The sequence below is a fragment of the Otolemur garnettii genome, unplaced genomic scaffold (genome assembly GCF_000181295.1).
Source record: "Otolemur garnettii isolate 467f Iridium unplaced genomic scaffold, OtoGar3 scaffold00018, whole genome shotgun sequence".
Classification (NCBI taxonomy): Eukaryota; Metazoa; Chordata; class Mammalia; order Primates; family Galagidae; genus Otolemur; species Otolemur garnettii.
The window spans coordinates 13,607,243-13,630,158 of record NW_003852413.1 but is presented as its reverse complement, the minus strand read 5'-3'; the positions used below and the strand labels follow the sequence as shown (position 1 = coordinate 13,630,158).

General features: G+C 41.4%; 1 protein-coding gene across 1 annotated transcript in view; it reads left to right on the top strand.

Annotated features, from left to right (window-relative positions):
- Positions 1-9,260: 9,260 nt before the first annotated feature.
- The window catches only part of APOH (apolipoprotein H), a 15,007-nt gene continuing 1,351 nt past the window's right edge, over positions 9,261-22,916 (top strand). The window contains exons 1-7 of the mRNA XM_003786614.1: positions 9,261-9,324; positions 9,727-9,903; positions 12,030-12,126; positions 13,479-13,555; positions 16,832-17,020; positions 19,997-20,176; positions 21,863-22,060. Coding sequence (XP_003786662.1) covers positions 9,261-9,324; positions 9,727-9,903; positions 12,030-12,126; positions 13,479-13,555; positions 16,832-17,020; positions 19,997-20,176; positions 21,863-22,060 — 982 coding nt within the window. The remainder of the gene's footprint in view (positions 9,325-9,726; positions 9,904-12,029; positions 12,127-13,478; positions 13,556-16,831; positions 17,021-19,996; positions 20,177-21,862; positions 22,061-22,916) is intronic.

The following is a 22,916-nucleotide window of genomic DNA, read 5'->3' as shown; positions in this document are numbered from 1 at the left end:
AAATTTACTTTAATTAGCTGAGTTCCTGACATTTCACGGACTCAATTTATGCTGTACTTTCAATTCATTCCTTGTAATATTCCCCTTCCTCTACCTTAAAAAAAAAAAAACAAAAAACGAATGGATGGAGGGAGGGAGGGGGTTTGGAGGGATCACTTCTGAGGTTTATCTTATAGGGGTACAAGTGAATCTTTCTAAGAGTAGAGTGTGAACGTTTTAAAATACTAACTGAGAAAATGACATGAAGGCTGTGTTGACCAGTTTGCTGGAAGTATTTCGGATTGCATGTGAAAACCCCACACTGTACCCCAGAAGTACATTAATGTACATAGTTACCATTCAATAAAAAAGAAAAAAAAAAAACACAACCCATCGTCTCTCTTTTTTTTTTTTTTCTTTTTTTAAATCTGAGCCCATTGGAGAAACTTCTGGAGGAGTCACATTAGTTTTTCTCCTGCCTCCTGATTTTCTTCTGCATCAGATGGTTCATGAATACATTTTCAGCATCTTACTCTCAGGCCCTCATGTGTTAAACCTCATTCCCTTTTAGAATCTCTAGTGATGAGATAATATTGATCTTCTCTTTGGCTGTCGCACGATATGTGTTTCTAAATATGTCAGCGACACCTCTGTGAAAAGTCTCAGTGTCCCCTTCTTTGTATTACAAAGCGTCACGGCCTTTTGGTCTTGAACTTGTCCTGGGACTTCACGTGAAGCAGGCAAAGGGGGAGTGTTAGAGACTGAGACCAGACGGAAGGCTGAGAAGCTGACTCTGGAGGAAATGGCTGGGATGTCTGGCAATGACTGGCTGTTCGCTGGGGGATAAAATGACCCTACTGAATCTCAGGGCGGCATTCATACTGTTTTCTACATAAAGATGAGTTCCCGGAGTGGGGGAAGCCCACAATTATGTTGCTCATGGGAACTAAAGCTGGATGAGTCGTATCACTGTGGGATGCTCATTTAACATGTGCAGACTTGAAATAGGAATTTCAAGTACGTTTGTATAAGACATCAGAGACATTTATGTTAATAAGAAGAATGCTAATGAGAGCTAAATTTTGTCAAGCACTCACTATCAGCCAGGCATTTTATGCATATTCTGAATGTATTCTGATTTAATCCTGACAATAATCATTTGAAGGTTTTAATTTTTACTCCAATTTTATTTATTTATTTGTTTGAGACAGAGTTTCACTTTGTCACCCTTGGTAGAGTGCCGTGGTCTCATAGCTCACAGCAACCTCAAACTCTTGGGCTCAGGCAATTCTCTCGCCTCAGCCTCCCAAGTAGCTGGGACTGCAGGCACCTGCCACAATGCTCGGCTCTTTTTTAGAGACGGGATCTCGCTCGGGTTCAGGCTGGTCTCGAACCTGTGAGTTCAGGCAATCCACCCGGCTCAGCCTCCTAGGATTATAGGCATGAGCCACCGGGCCTGGCCTACCCCCATTTTAGACAAGAAAACTTGACCATAGAGTCTTCCCCAAGATGACACAGCTATTAAGAGGTGGAATCAGGGCTTCAACTCAAGTATACCTTGATTAAGAACTCTGTCCTTAACCATGACATCCCACTCTCTCCTTCTCTGATGGGATCATTCTATAAAGAACTAAGCTACTATGTTCCTTTTTCTATTTGGCTCCCATTCTCCTGCACAGACTCAATATCACAACTACATGTATTTGGAAACTTTACTCCAAATCCAATCTAAAACCCAGACATATAGGTTGGCAAATATGCCCAGCGCACTTCCCTCCAATTTCTAAGTAATGTCCTTATCCTTTTGGTCAGACTGTAGCCTGTCAGGCCATTGTTTGGGGCTGGTGAGGTTTGAGGCAGAATCCTTCCCTCTTCAGGAGAGCAGCTCATGTTCTGGTTCATTATAGTCAGGGGTACCTATGGCCAATTTCCTACCGTTCATTTCATAGAAATGTCTCCTACTCGCTAAGAGCACAGAAGGCAGCAGTGATTTAGAGAGTGGAATGGACGATGATTTTACATGGCGAGATACTACTGTTTTTCCTCTTCCAATCTCTCTCTCCCTGCACTACCCTCTCACCTCACTGCTGCCAATATTCTTTCCAAAATACAAACATGACCTTGTTCTTCTCTTTCACTTCCTTGCAAATGAGTTCTAACTCCTAAACTTGGCCGACAAGAGCCTTGGGCTTCTAGTTCCTACTCTCTCTCCAGCTTTGTTTCCTGCTATTCCTCCCCTGAAATAATCAGCAATGGTCAACTATTTACAACTGCTGGGGGCACATTGTGCAGTTTATACCTCTCTGCTTTGGCAACTACCTAGGATATCCTCCTCCTTACCATTAACGCGGGGACACACAAGTACCTCACATTGTTTTCCATTTCCATATTTGTAGTGTTGTACCTGAGCCTCAGTAAACTGTGACCTTCTCATAGACAATAGACAAGTCTTATTTGTTTCCTAAATTCCACTAGCAACCACGAAGTATAGCTTAGGGAAGGCTTAGTGCTTACAAAACAATGAATGCATTAATAGAACCCAGGAGGAGATTCGTAAGTGATCAGGAGTTGTGTAATACAGAAAGCATAAAACGTCGTGTCACTTTGGCAAGAGAGATTAACTAACCCTATTAGTTAAACTTGATTTAGGTAAACATGAACTTGCTGGATCCGTGGGTCTTAGTCCTCCCTGCAATCATAGTTACCTGGATACTTTTTTAATAAGGTCCTACTCCCAGAAATTATGTTCTAATTTTTCTAGACTAGAGCCCAGGCTTTGCTCTATTTGAAAAATAATTGAGAAATTTTAATATGTAGCCAAAGTTAAAAATAACTGCCCTAGATATGGGTAGAAATCGTGGTATATACATATTTTTTCAAGGTAAAAGCTATTTATATGGAGACGATTCCATTTATTCACATAGAGGTGATTCGGTGCTAACTTAGGCTGCCTGTATCTTTCTAGACATATTTAATCATGCCCCCTAAGCCCTGTGACATGTTTCCAAATCCCCTTGGCAAATGTGTACATAGTTCCCAATGGAGTTTGTTATCATAGGAGCAAAGTCACTTGTATCTACTCACTGAAATCTTAATGGTGGCTATTAGCTAGTATTCTAACTCAGAGAGAGACAATACTGAAAGTAGATTTAAAAAAAAAATCTAAACGATTGCTAAATGTTAGATGTTATGGCCAAAGTCTTTGCCTGCCAAGTAAATAACATTTTTAAACATGTGATGCCATGTGGTTTCAGGAAGATGAAACCTTGAACTCTGAGTCCAGGTCTTTCTAGTATAATTTACAAATTAGGGTGAGAAAGGCTAGAAAATCATCAAGGATTCAGAGTTTCAAGCTGTCCCCCTGGGTAGAGTGCCGTGGCATTACAGCTCACAGCAACCTCCAACTCCTGGGCTCAAGCGAGTCTCCTGCCCCAGGCTCCCAAGTAGCTGGGACCACAGGCGCCCGCCACAACGCCTGGCTATTTTTTTGGTTGCAGCCGTCATTGTTGTTTGGCGGGTCCAGGCTGGGGACTCGAACCTGCCACCTTAGGTGTACGTGGCTGGCGCCTTAGCCGGTTGAGCTATAGGCGCCGAGCCAATCATCAAGAATTTTAAATATAAGCTCCTGTGTTTCTTCTGAAACAAAAGTACTGTTACATATTCTTCAACCTCTATATCCGTAGATCTGTATATTCCTGATGGTGACTGACAAAAGGTGACATACTAAGTGTGACCTTAAATCCAAGGGTCGTCAGTCTTTGCTGCTTATAAACCTCCACAATACAAAGCAGCCGCTTGATGTGCCAAAATTCCTTAGGTTTTTTTCTTCACGGTTTTTCCATTTGTTCTGCCAAATAAAACTTCAGTGTGTCTTTAAAATACTGTTTTACCTTTATAATCAGCCAGCTCCTCGGTTATCATGACGGGGGTTAGTTTGGGGAGCGTGAGTTGAAGTACACCGAGAGGAAGACAGATCAGGCGACAGCTCGAGCACGTGGTGCCGAAGTTATAAGTGCATCTCGGATTGCGTATGAAAATAGCTGAGTGGTACGATTCCATCTCCTCTCCCCCCGAGGCTTTTCATTAGACCCATGTGTGTTTTTGGAAGAGTTCTGGGAACATCTTGTAATTCTCATACATTTTCAAGTGGCAAAGCACCCAGGACTAATAATAGTCATTATTTATTAATCGCGCAGATCACCATCCCTTATCTTTGTATTTAATTATACAGACAAGGGACATTTTTCCTAGCCAACGAGTAAAAATAAAAGTTATACACACCAGCACACACATGACTCCCCACGAAACCTACAAAAGCTGTCAAACTAAGTTCTGGTTTGGTCGTTTGTTTCGTTTCCTCCCTCGTACTATTACTTTGTATCATTTTTCAAAGGTTGGTAGCTGGCAAACAGGAGTAATGTGTCAGGGATGGCAAGGAGAATAAGGTGGGGGGGGAATTGAAAATCGGGAAAATTGTATCCATTGCCTTGATGTTTAGAGGGAACGCAAGTAAAATTTGAGGCCTCATGTGGTCCAGTTAAAGAATAGTATCTCATCCAGGAAACCAGGAAAAGGGCACACATTTTTTTTCTTTTGTTTAGCTTTATTTTCAAATGATTTTATTTCCAAACATACAGAAAAGGTGCAAGAATACAACAAAAAACTTCCTCAAAGTCTTTACCCAGATACCCTTATTCAAGTTGCACCACATGTCCCTTCGGGCTCCTATAGCAGAAAAATCTCGTTGGGCACTCACGTTTTGTGTCTCCCTCGGTTCCTTCTGTCTTCCTTTGCCTCTCATGGCTTTTGCCTTCTTGAAGATGACAAGGTAGTGGGTGGCACCTGTGGCTCAAAGGCGTAGGGCACCGGCCCCATATACCAAAGATGGCAGGTTCAAACCCGGCCCCAGCCAAAAACTGCAAAAAAAAAAAAAAAAAAGATTACAGGGCAGTCATTTTGCATAATGTCTTTCAACTTGGGCGTGTGCAATGCTTTCTCATGATATGACCTAGGTTGGTATGTTTTGGGCAGGAACATCGCACAAGTGAGGCTGTGTTGTTCTCATGGCATCCTTTAGGGGGCACACATGGCAATTTGTCCCATTAATGGCAGTACTAATTTTATTTTTGTTATTTTTAAATTTTAATTACTTAATTAAGATGGTGTCTTCCAGCTTCTTCCTCTATAAATTCGCTTTTCCCCTTTGTGATAATTACGTGATGTGGAGACGCATCCCATTTCTCAACCCCTTACACCTTGTAGTTTTAGCATCTATTGATACTTCTTGCCCCAGTGAAGTATCTCTCTGGTGATTTCCAAATTCCGATTTTCTAATTCAAGCACTCCTCTTCTATTAATTACTTGGCATCTTACTGGAAGGAAGAGCTTTCTTATCTCCTCATATATTTGTTAATTCATTTACTGCTGACAATGTGGACTCATTGGTTTCTGTTAGTCAAAGGATTCTAAGGCAATTACTATTGTTACTCATTTTTGACCCACAAATTATCCCATATTTGACCAGTGAGAGTCTCTTCAAATGTCTTTTCTGTCCTTTTGACATGCACTTATCATTCTCTGACATTATTAGATACAAGGACTTTTGCTCCCATGATAACAAACTCGATCAGGAACTATGTACACATTTGCAAAGGGGAGACGGAAACATGTCACAGGGCTTTGGGGGCATGATTAAATATGTCGAGAAGTGTATAGACACATGATATTCAGGCTAATCTTGTGCTTTTCCTGCCTCGTTTTAAGAATCTGCCAATTTTCTAAGAGTTCTGGCGCCCTGCAGTGGTCAGCTGTATTTAGAAACCAAGATCTCGTCATAATGTGTCCTCATGGCCTCTGTGTGTATTGTTGCTCTCAGGCTACTGGAGTGGACGCAGTCAGGAATGACATGTCTGTACCAGTTACCTACATGCAGATATTCACATAGCATTTTTATCTATCTATTTCCGTATCTGTCTATCTATGTGCAAAATTTATACTATCTTCATTTCCAACCCCAAACCACGGGGCTCGTGTGAACTTTCCTTCTTTCCCTATTGTTCTAATTCGTATTCCTTCATCAGTGAGGAGCCTGACTCCCATTATCCTCAATATTATTTGCTTGTTTGTTCAGTCCCCTGTATGTAGCTAACCTGGTGGACATCGCCAGGCTGCCCGCCCCACACAGATCATCAGGACTGCCCCGTTGAGGTCTTTCTTGTGACTTTTGGACTGAATGAGGAAGGAAAGATGGATGGAAGGTAGAAAGGAGGAAAGGGAGATTCAGAAGGAAGAAAGGAAAGAAGTAATGCACTGTTTCTCCATGGAGGTATAATTAAATGTAGGCACAGATCTTAATGTTTAGTTTGATGAGTTTTGAAAATCGCACGTATCCAAGAAAAAAAAAAAAAAGAAAATTGCACGTATCCAAGTAACAATCATCTAAAATAAATACAAAATAGTCCCACCCTTCTAGAAGGTTTCCTCGTGCAAGGAAATTTGCATTATTAAAACCCCTCTCCCCATCCTCTCCTCTCCATGGCGATCACTCAATTTCCAGCTGTTGCCAAAAATACTCTCTTCTCAATTTTAACATTTCTTACCCCCTCACATTTTCTTTTCCTGATGTCCAACCTGTTTGGTTTTGCGCTCTCTTTCCCTGCCTGCCCCAGATCTTATTATACAGGGTGTCCATAAAGTTTGTGTGTAAAAGACCAACTTGGCCTTTCTTTTTTAAAAAAAAATACTTTTTTTCTCACAACTGCCTTCTGCCAAGAACTTGGTCCCTCTCAACTTCATCAGCTTTTTTTCTTCTCCACCTATCAAGAGAGTTCCCCACGATAAAGGAGGATCGGGGAGTTGTCCAGCAACAAGAGTCTTTCCCCTTAGAAGGACTGAAGGGGAAGGTCAGTCATTATTTGACATCAGTGAGAGCATACTTGTCTTCTTCTTATGGAACAGTGTTCATTGGGAACATGCTTTACAAATCACAGCCCAACACGAAGATTTCTCAGGCTGATGTGTCTCAAGGAACTTTAGACCTGTGGATATAAACCAAGACCACCCATCTGAGAACGAGTAGACAAGTAAATAAAATAACTAGGATCTTTATTTAGAGCTTGCTATAGCAAGAGAGTCAGCCAACATCCCTTGTATTTGGCAGAGACCCAAAATCAGGCAGGGGAGTGGGAAAACTTTATAACAGAAAAAGGGAGAAGGCTTCAAGTATGAGCTGATTTACGTTCCATATGGGGAAAATGGGTGGGGGCGCCCTAGAAGTGGGGCATCCACGTGATTGGTTAGAGAAATGTGTTTGGCTTTCTGTGATTGGTCGGAGTCAAGTGAACGTTGAGCCAGTGGTTTCCAAAGGCTGTGATTTGGCTTCCCGGACTGGTTGCTACAGAGTTAGTGGGTCAGAGTTCTATGTTCCTGCGTGGCCTGACCATTATCCATTTATATATTTGGTCCCTTAGATCAAAGATGTGGAAGAGAAGTATGGACTCAAGGAGGGTCCCCTCTGAGCCGTCCCAAGCAACATAATCGCTGTTGGCTTATTCTCTCTTCCTACTCAATGTTTTTTCCTTCATTTAGTCCCAACTCAATGAAACTTGATAATTAGAAATCGATCTAGACAGATCCAAGATGTACTAAGAATGGATGAACAAGACTTTGCATTGGCTGGACATGAGAGAAGATGGAGAATTCAATGACAGCTTCAAGGTTATACCTGGAGCTGCCAGAGGGGTCTTGTTGATAACTGCAGATAAAAGGGGCATCAGGGAGAAATCATCATTTTGTGAGAGAAAATGTTAAGCTAATTTTCGCTTTTTAAATTTTGTCTGTTTTTGAGAGAAGATCTCACTCTGTTGCCCATCCTGAAGTGCAGTGGCAGCATCATAGCTCACTACAGCCTCAAACTTCCAGGCTCAAGAAATCCTCTGCCTCAGCCTTTTGGGTAGCTGGGACTATGGGTACATGCCATTGCATGTGGATAATCAAAAAATAATATATATATATATATATATATTTTTTTTTTTGGAAAGATAAGGTCTAGCTGTGTTACCCAAGCTAGTCTCGACCTCTTGGCCTCAAGCAATCCTCCTGCCTCAGCCTCTCAAAGTTCTAGGATTATAGGTATGAGCCACTCTATTCTGCCCATTGAGCTAGGTTCTTAGGGCATTAAATTTGTAGGTGCCTCCTTGAAGATGTCCTTTAGAATTATACATCTGGAGCCTCGTTTTAGAGATGTGGAGACTAAGACAGAGAGAGTAGTGCTGGTTCTAAATTTATATACTGATAATGTGGGTTGAAACAGAAGCTTCAACCTGTGCTGCTCCATTTGCAATAAACAGAGAACAAAATACGGAGAACAAGAGGTCCAGGAAACCAGAAACCAGCAAGATTCTGTCGGAGTCGATCATGAACCGTTTTGTGCCATGAACAAAAATGTCATGAAGACAGAAACCATCTTCCCCAAATTTCATGACAGATCCACATAAGCGAAGAGTAAATGATTGAAGATTATAGGTCTCAGAGCTCTCTCTGTTCAAATCACAATCCTTTATCTTTTATTTACAAAGATAAAAGTACACCCCTCTTCCCCCCGATGGTTAACGTTGAAACACTTCTTCTGTGTTTGCATCTCTCTTTTCAGTAGAGGAAACCCACTTTGGGAGCATCAGTCTGAGTCACCACAATGATTTCTCCAGGACTCATCTTGTTCCCAAGTTTTCTGTGTTACGTTGCTTTTGCAGTTGAGAGTAAGTATTTTTTGCTTTTGTTTCTTTTTTTTTTTTAAATAATTCATTATTTTTTATTAAATCATAACTTTGTACATGGATGCCTTTATGGGGTTCAGGGCACTGCTTCGATATACAATGTAAAGTGTTTACATTGAACCAAGTAACACATCCATCACAATTACACTCATTTCTTAATAGTTTTGAAATGTACCATGGCTCATGCACATTAGGTGAGGTCCCCCCAAATGTACCATGGCTCATGCACATTAGGAGGGGTCCCCCCTCCCCTCCCCTCTCTCTTTCCTTCTACTTTATGGACTATAGTTATGTTTTGCCAATAGTATGATTGTGTAGGTGGTTATATATTGATTTCATACTAGTATCGAGTACATTGGATACTTTTTTTCCATTCTTGGGATACTTTACTGAGAAGAATATTTTCCAGCTCCATCCAGGTAAACATAAAAGATGTGAAGTCTCTGTCTTTTTTATGGCTGCATAGTATTCCATGGTGTACATATACCACAGTTTGTTAATCCATTCATGATTTCTCCAGGACTCATCTTGTTCTCAAGTTTTCTGTGCTATATTGCTTTTGCAGTTCAGAGTATTTTTTGCTTTTGAAAAAATAATTTAAAAAAAGTTTTTTTAAATAATTGATACATCCAACTCCCTCATATATGTCAGGGATATATAGTGATAACTTCACATTCTCTTTCAAGTGGCTGCTGAAGAGACTATGTTGATGCTTATTTTTTAATATCACCATGCTTAAAGCTCCTCCATAAGGCATCTAGCTGATTTAAGCCTCAGTGTACTGACCTGCGAAATGGGAATAACAATAGTACTTATTTCAAACAGTTATTGAGGAGATTCGATGAGATATTGCATAGGAAGGACTGGTAAGGCATTTATGGGCAGCATCACATATTTTCATATTTAATTTCATGCTGAATTTAAAAATGCAAGTAGAGATTTCTTAACTCGTCTGCTTTGTCCTCTATTTCAGCCTGTCCCAGCCCAGAAGAATTACCATTTGCCACAGTTATTCCATTCAAAAAGTCCTACCAGTTAGGGGAGGAGATTGTGTACTTCTGCAAGCCAGGCTATGAGTCGCGGGGAGGGTTAAGACAGTTAACCTGCCCCCTCACGGGGGTATGGCCCGTCAACACTCTGAAATGCACACGTGAGTCAGCCCCTTCTCTCCCCTTCACTCTGCTCATTTGGATTCGAGACGTGTTGAGGAGATAACCTACCTTGTTGTGCCCAGTGGAGAGAGATGAGGCGCTTTGGGGGTTTCTCGGTGGGTGAATGGAGCAAGGGCAATCAGTGTTACTTAAAGAAGAGAAGATCATAGCCTGAAACTACGGGAGACTGAAGAAAGAGACCTCATAAAAGCAGAGCCAAACACTACGGAAGTTCAAAGGGTGGTGGAAGTGAAATAAGCCAAGCATAGAAAGAGAAATCTCACATATTCTCACTCATAGGTGGGAGCAACATATTGATCAAATTGATATTGGAGACAGAGAGTGGAATGATGGTTTCCAGGGGCTGGGAAGGGCAGTGGGGAGGAAGAAGAAAGTGGGGATGCCTACTGGGTGCAAAAATATAGGTAGATAGCTAGCTAGAATGAATAATACCTAGAAACTCCGTAGTTGACCACTCTTAACATTGACCGCCTCCTTAAGTCGAACTTATTTTCATAGACCAGACGTGCACCATAGGTAGGTACATGTATCAGTAGAGTAGGCCTAGGTCCTCACACTGACCCTCTCCATAGGTTGACCAATTGAACAGTCTCTTGGGTGGTCAACTTACAGAGGTTCTATTGTACTTGATAGCACAATGAGGTGACTATAGTCAACAGTAAGTTAAGGTATACTTTCAAATAACAAAAGGAGTGGAATTGGAATGTTCCTAATACCAAGAAATGATAAATTCCTGAGCTATTAGAGACTCCAATTATCCTGATTTTATTAATTCCTATTGGATGACTGTATCGAAACATCATATGTACCCTATAAAAACCTATGACTATGATGGACCCATAATAACAAAACATTTTTTAAAAATTAAAAAAAATTTTAAATTGTGGTGGAGATACTCTGAAACTGATGCCAAAGAGACATTTGGAAAAACAAAACTTAGGGGATTGTATCTTTGGACTTGGCCTCAAATGAAGGCGGGTAATAGTTACTGAAATGAATATGAATTTCATCTCAATTATGTACATTTTATACATTATATTTACAATAAAATATATTATGTCAGTAATGTAATGCACATCATATAGAAATCACTAGAGCACTATTGTACATGTTTGCTTTTATGGAATCCTCAGCACATGATTCTATGAGATCATGCTAGCACTATTTTTTACAGTCAAATATTGAGCAATGAACCAGCTTGTATTTCTGGCAATTATGTATAAGTCAGGCATTAAAAACAGGTATATGGACCTGTCTGGGCTCTGGTTATTTTGGTTATATGGACATGACTTTTGTCAAAATTGCACATGTTCGTACAAATTGATTTTACTATTTCTTAATCTAAGAAGGATAAACATAATTTTTTTTTTTTTTTTGAGATGGAGCCTCAAGCTGTCGCCCTGGGTAGAGTGCCATGGCATCACAGCTCACAGCAACCTCCAACTCTTGGGCTTAAGTGATTCTCTTTCCTCAGCCTCCCAAGTAGCCTGCCACCACACCCAGCTATTTTTTTTTTTTTTTTTGGTTATTGTTGATGTTGTTGTTTGGCAGGCCCAGGCTGGATTCGAACCTGCCAGCTCTGGCTCATGTGGCTGGTGCCTTAGTCTTACGTTTATGTTTTAAATTAAACATAATTTTTAATTTAAAAAATTATATAACATCATTAGGGAAAATGTTTCCTTAAATCAGAAATAACTCTGGAACGCAAACAGCGTCATATTTTTGTTATTTTCCACGTGTATACTTTTGCATCATTACAGAGAACATATATAGTTTTGTATTTTTCCATTTTCATCAGTGTATCGTAAAAATTGGCCATAATTTACATTTTATTGGCTACATCGTAATTCAAGGGTTGATTTACCATGGTTGATTCAAACAGTCCCCTGATACTGAGCACTTAGATTGTCCAGATTTTATAATTAATGGTAACAACGTAGCAAACACCTCGGCACATGTATCAGTTGTCTTATTTTGAATTGCTTTCTTGGAACTGTTACTAGTAGAGTTGTTGGATCAAAAGATGGAAAGGAGTTTATACATTTCTATTTTCATTAAAAATTCTATGAATAGAAATTTACGTTTTTTTATCTTTAAATCACAGCCAAAGTCTGCCCTTTTGCTGGGATCTTAGAAAATGGAGCAGTACGCTATACAAGTTTTGAATATCCCAACTCAATCAGTTTTTCATGCAACCCCGGGTAAGGACTTTCATGCCACTAAGTAGCTAACAGAGCATGTTTTCTAAATGTCAAGACCGGTCCGTATTTAGTTTCTGGCCTTTAGGTTGGACTTCTGCTGAATGCAAATCCATTTTAGTCCTGTGTTAATCCATACTGCATTGGTGGTGAGGGTGGGGTAAGAAGTGGAGAAACTGCTGAATTACAAAGTCTCCATGATATCTAACTTTTCTGCTTCTGATTAGTTGCTTAGAGAGGTACATCAAAATGTACCAAATGATTGAACCTAGATGATAATTCCCTATAATCTCCAGACCAAATTTTGGCATAAACTTATTTAGAAATAAGACTTGAGCTTTAGTGATGAGGTTAATGTAATTGGCCTATCTGGTAGTGTCTAGAAGAGCCTTCTTTGGAGAAGGTGGGAGTCTGATGGTGTAGAACACCACAGCACCATAGCTCAGGGAAGAAAGCACTCGTGGCTAATCTGCCTTGTGAGCCACGGCACCCTGGGAATTTGTCCATAGCGCATTGGCTATGCTGTAGAGCAAAATTTCACTGAGGATTCTTGTCTGGGATTGGAGATTAAGAAATACTGCACGTGAGAGAGAAATACAGTCTTTTCATTGGAAACCCCAGTTTACAGGTGGGTCTAATAAGAAATGACCTTGAAAAAAAATTGGCTTCAAGGACAGAATGTTATAGTTGCATTGGACATTGTTTTTACACATTCGTGTCAGTAGGCTCTAAGGAAATGAATAGAAGCTGTTACTGCCTTTGATTCACTTTTGTCAACCTGAAGAAGGGATGGCTCTTTGTTTTATGCAATTGACTTAGATCCAACTTAGCCAATTAGTTGGATTTGAACTCCTGGTCCCGAGTAATCCTGCCACCTCGCCCTCCCAGAGTTCTAGGATTATAGGTGTGAGCCACCATGCCCAGCCCAGCCAGCTGGTTGGCGATGAGGTATTTAGGGGTATAGCTTCTACACTCACCACCTACAGAACCTTCTACTGATTGACTTGCAGCATTGGTTGGGGGATTCCATGGGCCTTAGGTGAGTGTTAAGATCTTCAGGAAAAACCAGGTGTGGAGGTGTGCACCCGTAGTCTCAGCTATTTGGGAGGCTGAGGCAGGAGGAACACTTAAGCCTAGGAGTCTGAGACCAGCCAGGGCAACATAGCAAGACTCTGTCTCTAAACAAATGAACAAACAAACGGAAAAACCTCAGAAAAAGAGCACTATAAGATGGGAAAGAAGTCAATGGCATTACCGTGAAACAATACTCAATGGAGGATACATTTGAAACGCCGATGATGGATAATTTTAAAGCTTGATATAATTTTAAAGCATTATATATTTTCATTTTGTAGGTATTATCTGAATGGAACTCACACTGCTACATGCACCGAGGAAGGAAAATGGAGTGAAGAGATTCCTGTCTGTGCTCGTGAGTCTACGGTCCCAGTTATGGGAAGGGTGACCAGTTGGTTTTAACACTGAAAGTCCCATATCCTGGCAATTCCTCGCTTCCAGAAGCCTCTCCGTCCTGGCCCAGTGCGAAGTTTGTTTGCCTTTATGGGGAATGTTCATCCTGATGTAACCAGGGTGCCAGAACCAGGAACACGAGTCGAACACTCATGTGGGTCACAGTAGTTCTTTATTACTAAGAGTCAGAATCCCGGGAAGACAGGGAGATTGTTCTCAAAGACTGCCTTTCTTTGAGTTTCACAGAGTTCTTCCCTCTCCAAAAGTTACTATCTGCAGCTGTGCCTTATTCACCCTCTAATCTCTAGGTGAAGGACTCAGTGTCTGTTACTTTCCCAAGCTGCACGTGTGGTGTTTTTTACGGTGTCAGAACCAGGGGAGGACTGAGTGACGTGACTGATAGGGAACTAGGTAGATCAGTAAGTAACTTTTACAGATAAGGGGTGTTGAGGCTGTTTCTTCTTTTATACTGATAGTGTCCTGCTCTGAAGGGTGGAACAGTCACTTTGGAGTGGCAGAAGGGGAGTATTTTGTTCATGACCACGTTTTGCATCCTCTACCTCCTAGTAATCCCCTTAACCAAGCTAGTCATTTCTAGATTTGTTGACTCACAGTGCTTTGGCAGGAGCTTGGCTATCTGTGGCATTGGTCTGTCAGGAACTGTCACCATTTGACTTGGAGCACTGCTGACAGTGAGATCAAACATCTTCCTCCCCCTCTGGGACCTCATTCATTCATTCACATACTCGGTAAATATGAATTGAGGATCTAACGTACACTGGTTCTTGCTCTCAGCACTGAGGCTTCAAGGCCAAAGGAGAAGGCTCAGTCTTGATGGAGTAAGTCTAGTGCCATGACCTTTATTGGAGGGCAAGAGCCCATGGAAGGGCCTCCTAGGAGCTGGTTGAGATTCCTCCAGAAGGCAAGCAGTCACGTGTGGGCTTTGTTTACATAGAAAGGTGCATTCTTTCGGTTGTTAACTTGTGATTTATATGTCCAAGGAGACCCAAGTGTTACAATAATGGTGACAGTTCTTCAGTGTTTCAGTGAGGTCTATCCCAACAAAAGCCAAGTGGAAAGCAAACCAATTTCAAAGAAGTACTAGGCTAAGAAAAACTGAACAACAACAGCAAGTTTTTTTATGGGTAAATTTAGTACGGTTTTTCACTCCGCAGTAAGGATCACTATGGTTGCTATAGTATTCCTTATTAGCAAATTTATATCAATTATGTACAATCACTTTCTTTTTAGTTATAAGCTGAAAGGCTACTTTAGCTTCGATCTAACCTGAACCAACATTTCCTGCACTTGACTATACATATGAATCACCTGGGCACCTTGTTAAACTGTAGACACTGACTCACACACCTGTGGCCTGAGCTGCTGCGGTTCCAACAAGCTCCCAGGCAGTGCCCACACTGCTAGTATGGACCACACTTAGAGGGTCAAGAATCTAGATAATTCAAGTTAAATCACAATTTGGTCTGCACTATCTTCTACCACATCAATGTAACGTTCCCTGAACTTGTTGAAACTTTGTATTACTGAGGTCAGTGTAACAAGCTACTACTGTGTCTCTGGGTCAGTAAAGCTACTTGCGTAAGCTCTATGCCTACAGAGTCAAAAGTGGGAGGAATTCAGTAGGAAGAAATAAACTGAACTTGTGATGGATCTCAGATTCACAGCTACCACATAGGCGCCAAGTTGCTGTCGCCAGCCCATTATTTCAGGATAGTCCCTCAGCAATGTTTTCCTCCAATCCTGCCTTCCAGAAGCGTCCAAGGTAGCATTTGGATCCAAGATTTATGGAAACCTTACCACTGTGTTATTACAAAAGGCAAATTTATCGTGGCAAGATTGACATTTACTTCATTATTTAGCATTTTAACTCTTTTGGACCTCGGAGTTGAGGATTATATTTTCTTTATTAAATCATCGCTGTGTACATTAATGCAGTCATGGGGTACAATGTGCTGGTTTTATATACAATTTAAAATATTTTCATCAAACTGGTTAACATAGCCTCCATGGCATTTTCTTAGTTATTGTGTTAAAACATTTATATTCTACACTTAGTAAGTCTCACATGTACCCTTGTAAGATGCACCATAGGTGTGGTCCCACCAATTACCCTCCCTCTACCCATTCTCCCCCTCCCCTCCCCTCCCTTTCCCCTTTCCTCATATTCTTGGGCTCTAATTGGGTTATAGCTTTCATAAACATTCAAAGAATGCTACATCCTTGTAGAGGGAGTTGTTTCTGAATGTCGTTTTATAAGCACTCTGTCTTGCAAAGGTAGGTGGTGGAGGGCAGGTTACAACTGGAAAAGGAAATAATCATTTCTATGAAAATAATCGAGACTTTAAATATACTCTTTCCATACAGGAAAAAAAAAACTTAAAGAAGAACTTATGAAAATGCAAAATTTGGTGAAATGCTGGGGAAAAAATAATCAATTGCGGATGCCACATAAGAAAATATAATCCCATGAATAGGATTATATCATTTTCTTAGTTATTGTGTTAAGTCACTTATATTCTACATTTAGTAAGTTTCACGTGTACCCTTGTAAGATGCACCATAGGTGTGGTCCCACCAATTACCCTCCCTCCTCCCATACTCCCACCTCCCCTCTCCTCCCTTTCCCCTTTCCCCATATTCTCGGGCTATAATTGGGTTATAGCTTTCACATACATTCAAAGAATGCTATATCCTTGTAGCATAGTCAATTGTGGATGCCAACAGTCAATAGGAAAATATAATCCTATGAATAGGATTATATTTTCTTATGTGGCATCCACAATTGACTATTTTTTCCCTGGCATTTCACCAAATTTTGCATTTTCTTTGTTTTTTTTTTTTTTTTTTTTAGACAGAGCCTCAAGCTGTCCCCCTGGGTAGAGTTCTGTGGCTTCACAGCTCACAGCAACCTCCAACTCCTGGGCTCCAGCGAGTCTCCTGCCTCCACCTCCCAAGTAGCTGGGACCACAGGCGCCCGCCACAACACCTGGCCATTTTTTGGTTGCAGCCGTCATTGTTGTTTGGCCGGTCCGCGCTGGATTCGAACCCGCCACCTTAGGTGTATGTGGCTGGCGCCTTAGGCACTTGAGCCGCAGGCGCCGAGCCCAAATTTTGCATTTTCAAACATTCATCTTTAAGTTTTTTTTTTCCTTTCTGGAAAGAGTATATTTAAGTACTCGATTATTTTCATAGAAATGATTGCTATTTCCTTTTCCAGTTGTAACCTGCCCTCCACCACCTGTACCTTCCTTTGCAAGACTGAGTGTTTATAAGCCGACATCTGGAAACCACTCCCTCTACAAGGATGTAGCATTCTTTGAATGTATACCACATTATGTGATGCTTGGAAATAGTGCGATTACTTGCACAGAGTATGGAAACTGGACCGAATCACCAGAATGCAAGGGTAAGTGCAATGATAAGACCAAGTGATTATGGTAGTGGAGAATCTTGTTTTTGAAAAGTATTAAAAATTCCAACTATTGTGGAGTGTTTCCAGTTACCTCATATAATAAATTCATAGAGCATCTCCCATGTGCCAGGCAGTGTGCTTGGCGCTGGGGATCCTAGAGTCCTGGCTTCTGCCCCACGGGGATTTTATGTAATGGAATTATGTATCTGGAGCTGCTTAGGAAAGCTTCCCACAGAAAGTGACCCTTGAGATGGGCCTCAGGGGAGGAGTGGAGAATGAGGGGAAGACCCTCCATGCAGGGCACAGCAGGGCCTAAGTCACAGAGGCACAACAAGCAGGATGTATCCAGAGGACGGCTGAATATTTCAGTGGTGCTGGTAAAGAGAACCTGGATTAAATGGGGAAGTCCTAGGAGGTACAGTTCAAAACCAAGCTGCAGTCTGATCATTTTTCTTTCTTTTTTTTTTTTATTTTTAGAAATAGAGTCTCACTTTCTCGCCTTTGGTAGACTGCTATGGAGTTACAGCTCCTGGGCTTAGGCAATTCTCTTACCTCAGCCTCCCGAGCAGCTGGGACTACAGGTGCCCACCACAATGCCCGGCTATTTTTTTGTTGCAGTTTGGCCGGGGCTGGGTTCGAACCCTCTACCCTCGGTATATGGGGCTGGCGCCCTACTCACTGAGCCGCAGGTGCCGTCTCTGATCATTATTAATGTAAACTTTTATGAGCTTTACCTAAATTTAAGAATTTATTTGACTTAAAATATTATAAACACTTCCTCGTTTGGCTTGACTTGTTGTTACTCTTTGAACTGGTCAGCAGCATAACAAGTAAACAAATTATAGAGTTTATCATGCACATAGGAGATAGTTTAAGGATTGTTAATGTCTCCAGTGGTAGATACTGCATATTTTTATTGAATGATTCAAAGCATAAGTGATTTTTAGCCTGCGGGAACTACTAGTAACAATGGTACCTAGCACCCGTTTGGAACTTCACTATGGCCCAGACTCTGGCCTCCTGCTACAAGCAGGGGTGTCACCATCAGAACTGCTGCCTGCAGGCCCCATGCAGATTTTGAGAGGACTTTTTTTGCTTATCTGTGATATTAGGAAAAATATGCTCAGATCTTATTTTCGCTAATCAGCTTCTGTTAGTACTTGTGTATTTAACGTGTGGCCTAAGACAACAGTTGCTTCTTCTAATTTTCAGCAGAGAAAAAAAAAAGGTGGACACTGTCATCTGATTTAATTCTCCTAAGTCCTCAGGAAATTCTTTTTTTCCTTTTTTCACCCCTTCACTTAGCTGTATCAGTGGTTGATCTTTTGTGACATTTTTTCCCTCTCTGCTTCTCCATACAAGGACCCTTTTTTTCCTGAAAGTTTCCTATGTCATGACACCCACAAATGCTTCAGCATAAATGTACTAAGGACAGAGACATTCTATATGATCAGTGTACATAAGCCATTAAATGTGTTTTGAGTTATTAATCATACTAATTTAAATAATTATAGTAGTATAAACCATTAACAATAATATCATGCAACATTTATTTCAGATGCAAATTTTACAATTGACCCCAAAGTATTTTTTTTTTAATACATGTGTTTTATTTTAGGCAGGATATAATTAAGAATAACTTTTATTTAGTTATTCATGTCTCTTTAGTTTTCTTTAATGAAGAATAACCCCTGGCCTTCTTTGGTTGTTTTTCATTGACATTTTTGAAGAGTACAGGTTAGTTGTTTTATATTATAGAATGTTCTATCATTTGAATTTGGTTGCTTATTTACTTGTGATTAGATTCCAGTTAGATATTTATGTTAAGAATACATTTTGTGGCCAGACGCTGTGGCTCACTCCTGTAATACTAGCACTTTGGGGGGCCAAAGCAAGAGGCTCATCTGAGACCAGGAGTTAGAGGCTGTAGTGAGCTATGATGATGCCACTCCATTCTAGGCCAGGCAGCAGAGCAAGACCCTGTCTCAAAAACAAAAAACAAACACAAAGTCCCCCAAAGGAGGCATTTTGTCACATCAGGCGGCACAGATCTCCTTTGGCAAAGGCACCTCTTTTTCTTTGGAACGAGGAAGCCACCTGTGGATAGTGTTTGGAAACCACCTGAATGTCCCGTCTGTAGACGTAATCGTAGGAGCCACTGACTCTATCAGTTATAACAGTGGCAGCTGCAAAATGGTGACTTGTATTTCTTTTTACATCTATTTGCTGGCTTTCCTTAACACAGAAAAGCTTTCTCTCCATCCACTTTTTTTTTTAGTATTTGTGTAGGTGCATGAATTCTTTTTTATTCAGGGTATGGCAGACCCAAAATTGAGCCAAGCAGTCCAACTCTGGTGCTCTTAACTGCCTCCTTAAGGTACTTGCTAAGAACGTCATGCTCCTTGCTACAGCCTGGCTTTCTTGTGCTGTGGGAGACAAGGATACAGGTTTGGGGCTCTACTGATGAGTCTGTTGAGGATATCAGGAAGCAGCACCACGTTCCTCTGACATATTTCATGCTGGCTTCTTGCATAATTTGAAAACAACAATAGCAATTAGGTTTACTATTTTAAAACCAAATGATGGTGTGCTAAGTGTGCAGGGGAGGAGGGTAGAGTCTTTGGTTTTTAATTTCATGGTTTGTTTTTCTTCTTTCAAAACCATCATCATAGATTGCGTGGAGATGAACCTATTGATAAATAATGCCTTAAGATTATATGTCAAAGCCCAAAGGATTTAGCAGAGCGTCATTAATTTGCTTTCAAAGCCTTGTTCTTTTTAAACATCCGAGGTGCCGTGAGAATAAGGGGGGGGGGCAGAATTAGGCATAAAGTACAGAGAAATTACATTAGTCGTAGGAACCCCCAGTGGTTGAGCGGTGAGATGGAGACAAGAATGTAATCCTTCTGTAACACGGGGGCAGCACTACTACTTCTTACTAATATATGTCTCATTGAATAAACTCTTTAGAAGTAAAATGCCCGTTCCCATCAAGACCAAACCACGGATATGTGAACTATCCTTCAAAACTAACACTTTACTATAAGGACAGAGCCACATTTGGTTGCCACAATACATACGTCCTGGAGGGCCCAGAAGAAGTAGAATGCACCAGACACGGGAACTGGTCTGCACAGCCAAGTTGTAAAGGTATGTGAACATAGACGAGGCCCTGCCAGATCTCTGCATTTATCCAGCAGGCTGCCTCCACTTGCCATTTTCTCCTTGCAGTCACTGCCACCATTTGCTGCTCAGACATGCTTCACAGCTTTGGGCATGAGAAAGACGTTAGCACTCAGATGTACAGAGAGAAGCCTCATGCTTAGAAAGCTCGCATGACATTGAACTGCACAAAATAAGCAGCTCCTCCAGAAGCCTTGAGACTGTGATAGAAAATGTGAGCTTTCTAGATTTGCTTTTAAGTCTTTGCCCAGGAGTATCCTGTTTTGTGTCTTTGTTCTGTCTAGCAAAGGCTCTTTTGTTTTTTTTTCTTTACAAAAACTATCCACACATTCAAGCTAGTTCAAGCAAATTGGGGACTTGGGGATTATTATAAAGTGGCAACAGGCCATGCCATGGGCACTGAAGATGAGGAAATGAAATGAGACTCTGAGGACTGGAACCGAAAGTCAGGATCTAATGCTACTCTTCGATAGCTCAGTGTCGCTCTGCTTACTCATGTTGGACATGGCTTGACGCTACTGCAGGAGTTCTCAGCGAAAGGACTTGTCATCAGTTAGCATCTTTTCCCTGAGATCCTGGTTTCTTTTGAGTTAGGCCTCTACCTTTAATCGGTAAGTTTCATGCATGTGTGAAGAATCGCTACCTGGCCCTGTAACTCTGCTGGGGTTTCTATGAGATAGATAGTTCAAGTAGAAAGAGGAAATTTGGCACAGTGGCCAAAATAACTGGCATCGTAAGTTGGTGTGTCCTAGAAGCAGAGCCTCAGGCAGGAATTCGAGTGCAACTCATTTACTAAGTGAGTGTCTCAGGAGAAAGAGAGTCAAACAGGTAGGACAGGGTAGGACCTTCCTTCTCAAATGTCCTTCTGCATCAGGGTCACCTGGAGAGCTTGTTTAAATCGAAGATTTGGGGGCTTCGCCCTCAGAGTTCCTGGTTCTGGGATGGGACTGAGAATTTGCGTTTCTGCCCAGTTCCCGGGAGATGTTGCCGCTGCTGATCCAAGGACTATGTTTTGAATAAGGTTGTGGTCTCAGTTTAGAGATCAACTTCTGTAGATCCCCCCGGGAGCTTAGGAGTATGAATTCTACCCAGGAGTTAGTTCCACCAAGAGGCAAGGGGAGCTGCTTTTTATATGCCCTGGTTAGTCAATCACTGGCTAGGAGCTGCTCCCTTCCCTGACCTTGGGGTGAGGGGTGCTGGTAGGGGTGGGGTTTGCATAACCTCCTGAGAAAGTGACTCCATTATGGCTGAAGGCGATTTTTTTTTTTTTTTTAGAGAAAGGACGTTTGTGAACTTAGGGTGGCTGGCTAATGGCCAGCCACAGCAGGTCAGTAAATGGGATCTGAGTAGTGCTGGCTTACATGATCGGCAATATCTCACCAAAGCTGAGAATCTGATGTTTCTGTTCTGACCTTCTCATGTGGCTACTGCAGGGGAAGAAAAGGGCATCTTGGAAGCCATGAGTGATGGTTCTATGGGTAGAGAAGTGCTATTAGCAATCCTGTTGATATTACTTACCATGTCCTTCCTTGGATTCTTCTGACCTTGACCAATTTGTACATGTCCACCCATCTACTGTTTCCAATGCTATATTCTCTCTAGGAAAGATTTACCGAACTGTTACGTTTTAACTACAAACATTCTCTCTTTCAGCATCTTGTCAATTACCTGTTAAAAGAGCCACTGTTCTATATGATGGAGAGAGAGTCAAGCTCCAGGAGAAATTTAGGAATGGAATGATGCACGGTGACGTAGTTTCTTTCTTCTGCAAAAATAAGGAAAAGAAATGCAGCTATATAGAGCCTGCTCAGTGTATTGACGGCACTGTGTCCATCCCCAAATGCTTCAAGGGTAAGCCTACATCAGCGTTTTTAGTGAGAACTCCCACTTGCTGCTCACTGCAGTCGACATTTGTGTTATGCAATGACAGTCAGAAATCAGTTGACCACTGGATTTTTGAAAAGAAGAGTGATAGGGAGAAAAAGCCAGATGAAGGAGTAGAGTGTCCTCCCCACTGGCATTTTCCTTTCCAATTCTTTCCCTCAAAACTCAGGGTTATGGTTTTACTCCACGACTGTTGAGATGAATTATGCCAGCTCGTGCAACTCCAGTTTAAACTTGAATAGTAATACGGAAACAAATCTTAAATGATAAACATATTTACTGCTTCTTTGTCCTCAATTACAAAGAGCTCTCACCCCAAATCACAAGGCAACACATGGTCATGGTAATTGGTCTTTAGACCAGAGTTGGAGAAGTATCTATTAGAACAAAGTATTCATTGGAGCAAAATATGGAAGGAAGATGATACTATGTTTGTGCAAAATAAAGACATGCACAATGGCCTGCATTTGGAGCTGCTAACCTTTTAAGATTACAGGTTTAAATGTCTTTATTGCTAGGAAGGAAGAACAACCTAAAGGCTACTAGGTTTGGAAAGGGTCCAAAAATGTTGACAATCCTGTAGCAACAACTCAGACGGTTGGGGTGGGGGCAGGAGGGAGCAGACAGAGCCAGGAAAAGAGGGTGCTGAGAAATATCCAGTTAGACGGAGAGAGGGGAATGATCACTGGTTAATAACCACCTCGTGGGGGTGTATTGATTATTAGAAATATGCATGACGGCTCGGTGCCTATAGCTCAACCGGCTAAGGCGCCAGCCACGTACACCTAAGGTGGCGGGTTCGAATCCCCAGCCCGGACCCGCC